The sequence below is a fragment of the Sardina pilchardus genome, chromosome 18 (assembly GCF_963854185.1).
Source record: "Sardina pilchardus chromosome 18, fSarPil1.1, whole genome shotgun sequence".
Taxonomy (NCBI): Eukaryota; Metazoa; Chordata; class Actinopteri; order Clupeiformes; family Clupeidae; genus Sardina; species Sardina pilchardus.
This window is the reverse complement of record NC_085011.1, coordinates 18,019,387-18,031,512: the sequence shown is the minus strand read 5'-3', so window position 1 is coordinate 18,031,512 and position 12,126 is coordinate 18,019,387. Positions and strand designations below refer to the sequence as shown.

Genomic DNA, 12,126 nt, shown 5'->3' with positions numbered 1-12,126 from the left:
AAACCAATACAGAAAGTAATGACAGAAAGGACAGAAAAGACAGGAAGAAAGAAAGAAAGAAAGAGAGAAAGATGGAGGGATAGAGGACGAGAGAGGAAGAGAAAGAGTCCAACGGAAACCAATACAGAAAGTAATGACAGAAAGGACAGAAAAGACGGGAAGAAAGAAAGAAAGAAAGAAAGAAAGAAAGAATGATGACCCTTCATGAGTGTGCCTTGAGTAGTAGGGACTAGGGAGAGGGGAGCACAATCAGTCATTGAGGTCTTGGGTTGCTCCTGTGCTGGAAATGGACTAAATGTTGCCAGCAGTCTGGAGGGGAGAGGCAGCTCTTGGCCACACTCTGCTCACCTATACACAGCTGTACCAACCATTCACTGGAACCACATCCAGTACAGGTAGTACATCCAACACCTAATCACATTTCATTAAACCACCATTCACACACACTCAAACATACTCACGCACACGCACGAGCAGATCCACACACACACACATCATTTTGACATGGTCCACTGGCAGAGCCATAAATATTCATAAGTACCCAGGGCAGAGTAGCAGGCCAGGTGAAACCAACTTATCAATCACCATTCATTACTGGGGCCATTCACTACAATGACCTCAAGAGGGCTGAGAGGGGTATTGGGGGGGGTCTAAGGGGGTCTTGGGGAGGGAGCTGACTTGCTAACTTGCTAACCACTACGCCTAACCACTTTCCTTCAAAAACTAACAATAACAAAAACAAAAGCAAATACACAAATGGCCTCTGGTCTCCTCAGCTTCTTACACACACTCACACACAAAAATACCGGCGAGGTGCCAAGGCTCTTGCTTGACTGAGAACTACAAACAGTATAAATTACCAGACAAAAATGCTCAGTGATCAGTCCCATATGTTCACACAGCTAACATTTAGATCAAGTTTCCTTAATACAGCAAAAGCAAGAAAAGAGAAAAAGGAAGGCACAGACCGTGTATGGGGTGCATGAGTGTCGCCCTGTGTGTGTGTGTGTGTGTGTGTGTGTGTGTGTGTGTACATGTCGGTTTATGTCGGTGTGTGAGAGTGTGTGAGCTAGAAAGAGAGAGAAGAAATGGGGGAAAAATGTTAAAGTCATCCTATAACCAAACGCTTTTAACATTCTCTCATCAAACAAACATGTGGTTTAAATGACAATCACACGGAGGACAGACTGCCATCACAAACAGACTATGCTTGATGACTTGGGTGATGCGCAAGTGCATGTGTGGAACTTGCTTCTATTTTTGACACACGCTTTAAACACCGAGTGCAAAACCTCCTCAGGGGCTAGCTCAAAGTGACCTGCTTAACACAGCTTGTTAATTAAACGAACAGATTCACAGCCATGTGCTGGAATCTGCTGATCCCCGGGACTATGTCTACTGAGGATAGAACATATGGGTGCTTAATCTTCTAAATGGGCAAATATGCATGAGACATTACCAGTAAGCTTCAGTAAATATGGAAAATCCCTTTGCTTATTACCTCATTCTCCTTCAAGTAAGACAGCAGGGGCACGCAAGGAACTACGCCACTTGCACTGGGACTTAGAAAGAGCAGATTCTGTCATATTAAAACAGAAAAAAAACCCTGATCATTGTGGTTTACCATGATTGTACTGCAATTCTATCCTGAACTCTGTCTGATGATTCGTTTCCCGTGAGGATTTTCACAGTGTGTTTTGGACAAAAAAAGAACAAGGATCATTCTTTTCAGATGATTTCAACAAAGAAGTGCAGTACTCTATTTTCTAGCTTTGAAAATAAAGATTTTCAAAAGTATGTCTGTGAACAGTAATGGTAGCTTTTAGTTTGTCAGTACGATACGGGCCCAAGTTTCCTAGAAGTCTGCTCATGTGGGTCCCTGAGGCCTTAACTCACCAAAACAATAACAAGGCTTTTTAACAGTTGAGGTTTAAAACGGAATTCATTTATTTTGAGGAATTCTATTTTGTGTTAAAAAAGACTTTAAAGCCAACTTTTAAATTTGGTTCAAAGTGGTTTAAAATGTCGTCAAATTTAATTGAAAAGCAGACTAATTTCTTACCTCTGCAAAGCACTAGTTTTGTGGCGGCTTGGCTTGATTTATCTACTTCTAAGCATGGCCAAAAGTATAATTTCCATAAAATCATTGTCTCTGGTTTGACTGCTCACCAGTTCGCAAAATGACAGGTGACCCTGACAAACACAGTACAGTAAAGACCCATCACTGAAAGACCGCACGCTGTAAAAACAACATGGGTGGTTCCCTTGTGGCAAAGCAATCAGTCCAAAGACATCATCAGCAAACATCGTCCTTTTGGCCCGGACGAGCACAAGTGTACGGTTGAGCGTTTCTGTGGTCCTGTGCTCGGGAGGCATGTGATTCTTTCGGAGGCCCTAATCAGCCCTGTCAGCCTCGGGAACGGAGAGCCCTGATGACCAACACAAACACTCATCCGGTTACAGATTTCCACCCCGAGGAGCGGAGAGACGCAGAGGGGGAACGGAGACTCTGTGGCTCTCGGCTGGACGCCGTCCGAGTCATGTGCCAGTGGTCACGGGGAGGAATTCGCTTCAAGAAAGAGGGGAGGGGAGGGGGGTTTAAAAAGGAGGGGGATAAAAAATACTGTACAATCCGACCACCTCATTCCTCCTGCTCCGGACAGCAAGCCCCACCCTGGCCTCCTGCTTGACCCCAGGCATCAGGGGGAGAGAGTGGAGCAACAGACCCTGTAGGTGCTGGGCAGTTGTTATATGTGGCTGTAGGTGGTGGGGCTGTGGTGGGGCTGTGGCCCGGGTGAGCACTGAAGGAGGAGGGCTGAGCTCTGCTCTCATGGGCCTGGCAGCACAGCATGGCTCAGGGGTACAGCCTGCACACAGTCACACAGAGCTCACACACATCCAGGAGCATACACGTTCTGCCAAAACACTCAGACACATACACATGTACACGTACAAACGTACACGTATACACACACACACACACACACACACACACACACACACACACACACACAGGTATGTGTGTACACACACAGACCAGGCACATACCTTTTTTATGAGCATGCAGAAAAGTAATGAATAGTAAGTACAGTAAGTAGCAGAGCGTAATGCATTCTGATGTCACTGAAACCAAAACAACCGACCGACCTGCACCGAATCTGATGAAAAAAATGGTCCACACCCTCTACACCAAACACACACGCACACACACACACACACAAACACACACACACGCACAGTAGATTTACTGCGCCGAGAGAGAGAAGACCCCAGTTCCGCAGTAAACCCCCTGATGGAGAGCGGCTCCAAAAACACGTCTCACACAAAAACACAAACACCAAGGCTGACAAAAAGCCAGAACACACATTCTCAAAACAATGTTGAGCTACGCGCACACACACACACGCACACACACACACACACACACACGCAATGCACCAATGGAGCAAAACACTTGACGTCAGATGGCATGGAGATTCAGAGGCAAGAGTACAAACTGACATCTGACAGCTGATGCAATGGATGATTATGTAAGGGGACAGAGACAACAACAGCAGGGCCTCAGACCCACACGCTCTGCTGACGGCTAATGGAAAACCTGCGCTGAACAGAGCACAGATGCTCATGGAGAGGAACAGCCTTCAATTCACCTGGTAGGTCATTCATAGTTAAGGCCTGCAAACGGCTGCATACAGTAGCATTACTGAATGTACTGTACTTGCACACTGTGGACAGATAGGAGTTGTTTCATATTCATTGCAAATGAAGACTAAAAAGCATCTGAATGCCTGAATGTTCCTTTGGAGAGTTAGAAAGTCACCAAATGAAGCAGTTCTAGCAAAAGATCCCCTTTTAAAAAAATAAAAAATAAAAAATAAAGTGTCCTCTGTCCTTTTAAAACAGTGTGGTATGAACTCTGAAGTGCTGAGTTTAATTTTTACAAGTGTGTGTCACACACACACTACTTCTGTCACTCACTTCTACATTCAGGAAATGTGGAAATATTACTATTAAAACAACATAAAAAAAAATCAACCCCACCTCTTTTGCGCTGATGGGGCTGATATATTGAAAGCAATGAGAAAGAGCTATAAAAGAGAAATAAAAGGCTAATTGTCTAAACACTGGCTCTGTGTTATTTGGCCTGCTGTACAGATATGAGTCAGTGCAGCGGTCACGGTGAGCTCTACGTGGTGTTAAATTATGTGTGAGAGAGCAGAGAAGCCATTCACTCCGGTCGCACAGACATTGTTTTTTTTAACTCGCTGAAAGCATTACCATCCAGCGAGGAGTTTGGCGAAAACTTTACAGCGGCCAGCTTCAGCCGTTAAGCTCCTGGTGAGGGCCTCTGTTCAGAATCTTACGGACAGAATCCTCTGTGACAGACTCAATGTGGAATCTCTTAGCTTTTCTGTCTGAGGAACCAAAAAACACCCTTTTTTTTCTTTTTTTCTCCATGAGACTTTCACAAGGGTGAGAATAGCAGGAGACTAGAGGCAGGTGGTTTCCTTGAGTTCTCACTGCCTTGCTCAGGGGAAACAGAGGAGCTGGCTTCTGGCTGTAGTGACGGCGCTCCAGGTAAGCTTACCCTTATTTTGGCCCTGGCAGCCTCGACTCCTGCGGGCTGGCCTGCTATGGACACCTACAGATGGACAGATAAAGAGGAACGACAGGAAGAGATAGAATGAGAGGATTAATTCACTGATAAAGCTCTAGGAAAACACCAGTAGCACAAATCTGCATTTGGATTTACACAGCATAAATCTGCAGTGATTACTCTGTTGACTCAAGCGGTCCGCTTTCGGGATATATTTTCAGGAGAATTAATCAGTGTAGGTGAACGCGCAGCCAAAACACACATTCACATACATACTTTCTGAGTGTGACTTACACTTTTCCCATCTGAAATAAACACAATTCATAAATTAAATATACTGAAATTCAATTTGTATATATAGTACGTTAAATATAGTGCAATTATTACAAATGCAAACCAGTTACACATTCTTTCCTCAGGATGAAACAAAAACTACTTTCTTTAAAAGCTATTCCCTTCAGCAGGAGAGTTTTGAACATTCGAACAGAAGATTCTGTTCCGCATAGACTGTTCTATGCTGTTCCGCAACAACGTACAGTAAGGTTCTAAAATTCCATGTTCTAAAATTCAATGAACCCAGATATTCTTTAGAACGTTCAATTTCCAACATTCCCGTCGTACCAGTTTAAAGGAATTATCCGGAGTAAAATGCACTTTAGATCAATTTAGGGATGATTGGGAGTACATACGTTGAGTTGACATCACATCATGTCATTCGGATGTGTTTTGAATCGAGTCAGTACCTTTCCCGGAAATGTTGTTAAAGTGTTGTAATAGCGTTGCCCAGCTGCAGCAGAGACATTTCCGGAAAGGTACTGACTCGATTAAATTCATTCTGGACTCTCTATCCGACCACATAAAGACGTGGGGATACTTCGGTTTGGCTTTAGGAACCCTCTACTCACTACCACGTAAGTGTAATGTTGTTTGGAACAGTAGAAGAGGTATAAAAATAGCGTTTTGTAGCGGCGAAAGGACTTGCCCCGGTCACTTCCAGGCTAACGAGTTTTTGGCTAAAAACGGTAAAATCGAACTCTCTCAAAACACATCCGAATGACATGATGTGATGTCAACTCAACGTATGTACTCCCAATCATCCCTAAATTGATCTAAAGTGCATTTTACTCCGGATAATTCCTTTAAGGGTTAAAACTTCAACCCAAAGCACCCTTGTATGTTTACGACTCCTCCAGCTAAATTTCCATGGGCGCAAACTGGAGCATTCAAAAACAAACTGTCCTCATTAAACCTGAAACGAAGTGATGACACAGCAGAGGCAGGATTCCTCTCCTCTTCATACCTCCAATTCAACCCTTTCATCAGCGCATCTCAGAATAATCCTTTTGACCACACTCTGGCGCAACACATATACACACACACACACACACACACACACACACACACACACATACACAGGCTGGCCAATTTTCATCAGCGCTTTTGGGCTGAACAACCCGAAGTGGCTGGGACCAGCTGGTACCAAAAAGTTCTGGCTTTCCATCTGGTGTTGTTCACAGAATTGTGTGTGTGTATGCACGGAGGGCCTGTTGTTTGTGATGAGCAGGAATTCTCTACTGTCATCTCCTTTTGGACCTCTTCAACAGCTACTCCTGACTAAAGTGCTATCTAAGAGACAGTTAGAGAGCCAGGAGCCAAAAGCCCCAAAGCTGGCCCATGCAAATAGATGTTTCCACATCATCCAAGGCACCAGGGCACATACCACATAAGTAAACATACTTTATTTTGCGCACTAAATGGGCGATACCAGTGTAACCATCTGTATCCAATCTTCGGCCTATCAGACCTCAGCAATTGTGATAAATGTAGCCTATGTCATTTTCTTTTGACTCATACTTGGAACAACTCAAACAAGTACTCTATTAGCCTTTTTCCACCTACAGAGAACCAGCTCCGTTCCCGTTTGTGAACCAACATTTGAACCGCTTGGAGCTTTTCAACCAAAGCCAGTTCAGACTGGGGCATCTTGGAATAATAGACCTCTGAAGTTCGCCTACAAAAAAGCTACCATCTTTGCCCATATTTGGAGTTACGGTATCTGACGATTTTTCCTATGGGAAATTAACATGGGGATTTGGAATTATCACACCTGTTAAACTCTCGCGGGGATGACAAAATCGGATATTCAGGTGTTTTCCTGAACACACTTTTGTCCTCTGCCTTCGAGAGGAATCTGTGATCTCCGGTACGCGAAGGCGGCAGACTTTGATTTTTGCTACCCCAGAGCTAACTTGCGATGCAACTTGCCATTAAGTTAGTTAGCCAGTTAGCTCTGGGGTAGCAAAAATGAAAGTGTGCCGACTTCACGTACCGGAGATCACAGTATGCACAAGAAGGCAGAGGACAAAAGTGTGTTCAGGAAAACGTCTGCATTTAAGACTTTATCGTCCCCGCGAGAGTTTAACAGGTGCGATAATTCAAAATCCCCATGTTATTTTCCCATAGGAAAAATCGCCAGATACCGAATTTCAAAGATGGCAGCTTTTTTGTAGGCGAACTTCAGAGGTCTATAGTTGGTTTAATGAACCAGAGTGAGCATGTCATTCGGCCGTTCAGAGGGGAGAAGGCTAAAGGCATGAATTCTCCGTCCATATCAACTGTTGCTGCTAATTAATTAATTAATTGCATTAAACAGATCAGTTTTGCCATTTTTATGGGACAACTGTCACATCATTCTCCCATTCATGCATCTCATAAACTTTTGTTTTTGATGACGCATCCTTGGTACAGTTCAAAACTGGAAATGCGGGCTAGTTCACTAGATAGCACCACAGTTTAAAGAATTTAGAACGGGACTGGTTCAAGAATGAGTTCGCTGTCGGTAGAAAACCGCCATATGAGGTCAAATCAAGTGTTCTCTAGGTAAGGAAGAATCAAGAAGGGGAGCTACAGGCACCATAGGCGATTCAGGAGACTGTCTGTCCTACCTGGTTGCTCTTCTCGGCCTGGTTGTTGCGGTTGGAGTCGGGGAAGTGGATGTGGCAGCCTGTCTCCTCCATCACCTTCTTGATGTTGTTGCCGCCCTTCCCGATGACATGAGAGTGCTCAGTGTGGGACACGTCCATCTTCAGGGTAACCCGGTTACTCTAGAGGGGTCGAAGGTGAGATGTTAAGAGGTCAAAACTTGTTACATGACACTGGAGCAGACAAAAACAAGGCTGAGAGTGACATTTACATTCATCTGTTTAACAAACACCTGTCATACAGTATGTTAATTATATTACAAGGACCAATGTCTCTAGAACTTGAGATTAGGTGCCTTGCTCAAGGATACGGTGGAAGACGGTAATTCAACCCACATCTTTTCAGGCTACATGCTAGCCCAGGTCCTTAACCACTACTCCACCACCGCCTCCGTGACAAAGGAACTGCATGGCTGACTGTTCAAAGATTTTGACCCACTTTTATGTCACATAATTTTACTACTTCATGACACCCATTGGATCATGATGAAAACCTCCAGGATTTTGTCAAATCCGCACGGTCTCATCCCATGAACACCAAAATGCCGTGCTGAAGCCAGACAGGGATGCTCACTAAATGCACACCAGACTCGCTGGCATGGACGGCGCCACCCTGGCACACTCGGTTGGCGTGGAACCGTGGAGCCGAACTCCAGAACAGCAAATCCACAGGCGCACAGTCACATCTAATTAATTCCAGCTCCCACTCCACAAAAAAATACATCCGTGCAGGCAAGCAGCAGAGGACAGGTTGTCTCATGACACAGATGAGACACTTCAACTCTGATAGATTAGTGCAGGTGAGTCATGTCAAGGGATAACCTAATGGAGACTTTTTAGATGGCCAGCTCAAAAAAACACTGAGTCACACAGAAAGTTGCTCACTGACAAGTCAAAGGGAATTATAAAGACCAGGAGTGGAAAACCAAAGATGGTGAATAAGAAGGGAAGAATGATGACAAATGACTACTACATTGTGTTGCGCTCCCGTAAAACCCCTTTTTAATGCCCCAGAGTTGCAAATGATGAAGACAAGAGGAAGGAGAAGAGAGCCCATTTTTCCATGAGGGGAGAGCAGACATGGAGAGACTGCAACACAGACAGTAACCGTGGTAACCGCAGGTTTGCTTTCTTTTACTAACCTTGGTGTCGAGGACTGACATGATTCTCTCTTTCGCCTCTTTCACATTGTCTCTCTTCCCACAGACCTTGATGTGAGGATCTGGAACAAAAAAGCAAAAGAAAGAAAAAGAAATTGAGGGAGGGAGGGAGAGAGAGAGAGAGAAAAAACGAGGTGAAATGAGTAAGAGGAACAGCTGCACGCTCCTCTTTCCTTCCCACCCAGTGTTATAATGGGGGTGTTGGAATGAGACGAAACGCTTCCGGAAACATTAAAAGTCATTTCGTTTATCAATCAGCCATCTCCTTCAGCAATTACAGTCAACCACAAAACCACTTTACAAACTAAAAGACGTTCACACAATCGTTTTACATCTGCTATTCTCCCCGTTTCCTTAATTTGCCTCTGGTCATACTTTCCCTGTAGTGTACCCCAAACGCCCAAACTCTACCCCTCTCTTCTCCTCATTCCTCTTGTTCTCCCTCTTTTGCTGTCCTATTAAATGGACTACTTAAGGCATCCACACATTGCACACACAAACACAATTAACCGTACAGAGCAGAGCACTGTCTTTGAATTTGTCAGTGCATGGCCTCACATCCTGTCTCTGAAATCACACCAGCTTGTCTGGCGCCCGTCACCGTGCCCTGTCAAAGCCGCTTAACTTTCACTTAACCACCATGCCAATTTCCCCCTGAACCATGTCCATGCACACTTATACAAACACACACACACACACACACACACACACACACACACACACACACACACACACACACACACACACACACACACACACACACACACACATACACACACACACACACACACACACACACACACACACACACACACACACACACACACACACACACACACACACACACACACACACACACACACAGACACACACAGAGAGAGAGAAAGAGAGACACAGACACACCCGCCTGCCCTGCCCTGCGTGTATACTGTATAAATGGCATATTGGTTTAATATTGCATGGTCACAAAGCCTTAGGTAAACACGGTCATTCTATTTCAGGAAGACATTCAGAGGTACTGTAAAGAATTCAACGCAAAGCCTCTGGCCTTTACTTGCACCTGGAGGCTAGTGCAGCCACAAATCTAGGTCAAAAGCACACTGTGCAACATAACTAAGAAAACAGACCCCACAAAATCTGGGTTAAAGTCTTTGTGCAGGCCAACCCAATGGGCCAGCTCTGCAGACAGGCATATCCCAGTAGGGTTTATCAGAAATCATGTGATCCTGCCGGGGCCCCAGTGGGTTATGGGTATTTAGGGAGGGCACTTCCAGGAAGTGGTTTCGTGAAAGTACACCTTCCAGAATCCCCACACAAAAGCTTCAGTCTCCACTTTCCAGAATATTCCCCAAGCACGAGTGGTCATGAGGAATCTACATTTACATTAATGGCCTATGAATAGCTCCTTTCCTGTTAAGTTGAAATGGACCTGGCAGGCCTCCCATCACGTGCACACACACACACACACACACACACACACACACACACACACACACACACATAGCATATAAAATACATAAGACCTCGAACTCTAAATCACGTTTTACATCTCGTTACATTAACGTTATGTGAAAACATTTCCATGTCATTCTTGTTTGTTTTAGCCTGCTCCTTTCTCACACCTTCTATTCTCATCTCCCTCTTCTCACATCAGTGCACACTGCAGCACTGTAAGTGAAGGAGAACAACTGATTCTCACACACACACACACACACACACACACAGAGAAAACACACACACACAGAAATTGCACAAACCCTAAAGCAACAAGGAGGACTGATGTCAGTGACCCGCATCTCTTGGCTCTGCACAGTGGAGCAGCAGATGCTGTGTGTGCTGAATACAAACACAACACATACACACACACACACACACACACACACACACACACACACACACACACACAGACATAATGAGAGAGAGAGTGAGTGAGACAAATAGACAGACAGACAGAGAGAGAAACACACACCCACACACACACCCACACACACACACACACCTGTGCTAAAGGGGCTACCAGATTTCACCTCTAGTGAGCAAGTAACTGCAGCAGGAGGCGCCATGACTCCCCCAGCCCAATCAGATTGGGACCCGCCACATGGAAGCCATTAACAGCGTCTGTTTGTGTGTGTGTGTGTGTGTACGTGTGTGTGTGTACATGTGTGTGCGCTTGTGCACGTGTATGTGTGTGTGTGTGTGTGTGTGTGTGTGTGTGTGTGCGTCTGTGCATGTGCACGTGTGTGTGTGTGTATGCCTGCAAGTCCGTACAGTATATGCCTGCTGTTGTTGTTTTTACAAATGCTCACATAACTCTGTCAGTGCTCCACGCTAAACTCTAGTCTAGCCAGTGGTAGTAGCTATTCCCAGCATCTCTCCTGATGAGCGGACCACAGTTTGAATTGATATGTATCAGTGTCCTGATCACTGGACCCACACAAAACACAGAGGAGACAACATCACGGAGAGCACGGCCAGAACAGCTTCAACTGAGTTGTTGATCTTGACAGCAATGAACCATTTGACCTCCTATTGAAAAAAAACACAAAAAAAAACCTTGGCAACAAAAGCGCCATTTCCAGTATGGCTCCCGTCCTAATGTTAAAGAGAAATTCTCAGACATGGCAGGTTCATCAGCGTGAAACGAGCCCGTTGGATCACAACGTCTCTTTCACAAACCTCACATCTGGGCTGGCTGCTGGATGAAAGGCAGGGTGGGAGATGGAGGGAGGAAGAGGCAGGCAGAGAAGGAGAGAAAGATGGAGTCAGAGCAGGAGAGAGAGAGAGAGGGAGAGAGGGGGGATGAAAAGAGGGCACAGGAAAGGAAAAATACTGGGAACGGTGCACATGGTTTTGCATTTCTTTAACGGTCAAGAAACAAACACCAGTCAAATGTAGACAGTTGGACGGTTGGTGAAATTAAGAAGAAAGAGTAAGGCCGAAAGGAACAATAAGCAAGAGGGAGAAAGCACTGGGGAAGAAAATGGGACATTGAAACAGAAAACATACAACATTGACAACTAGATTTCTCCCCCTCAGTTACACAATCTCTTTCAAAAAATGCAACTAAAGGTTGACAGCCAAAAAGTTGTCTACGGTCACCAGAGCTTGAAACTATTTGTTTTAGTGAAGGTACATCATTACCCTCGGCCCCTGTTTGTGTGTGTGTGTGTGAGAGTGAGAGAGAGAGAGAGACGGAGGAAGAGGAAGGGATGGGAGAGGAAGAGAGAGGGATGTGAGGAATGGCATGGCACAAATGTTAGATGCATCATGCACACTTACAAACACAAACATAAATAAACAGATGCAGAGACACACAGCTGGACATCCATGTCCAACCCACCAAGCACTTCATGTATACCCAGGGGTGACCTCAGGACTCTAAGGACAA

General features: G+C 45.0%; 1 protein-coding gene across 1 annotated transcript in view; it reads right to left on the bottom strand.

The window, feature by feature from the left end:
• Window positions 1-12,126, bottom strand: part of LOC134064485 (protein bicaudal C homolog 1-like) — a 50,819-nt gene that overhangs the window by 17,830 nt on the left and 20,863 nt on the right. The window contains exons 4-6 of the mRNA XM_062520410.1: window positions 8,721-8,800; window positions 7,543-7,701; window positions 4,589-4,642 (exon numbers count right to left, since the gene is read on the bottom strand). Of these exons, the coding sequence (XP_062376394.1) occupies window positions 4,589-4,642; window positions 7,543-7,701; window positions 8,721-8,800 (293 nt within the window). The remainder of the gene's footprint in view (window positions 1-4,588; window positions 4,643-7,542; window positions 7,702-8,720; window positions 8,801-12,126) is intronic.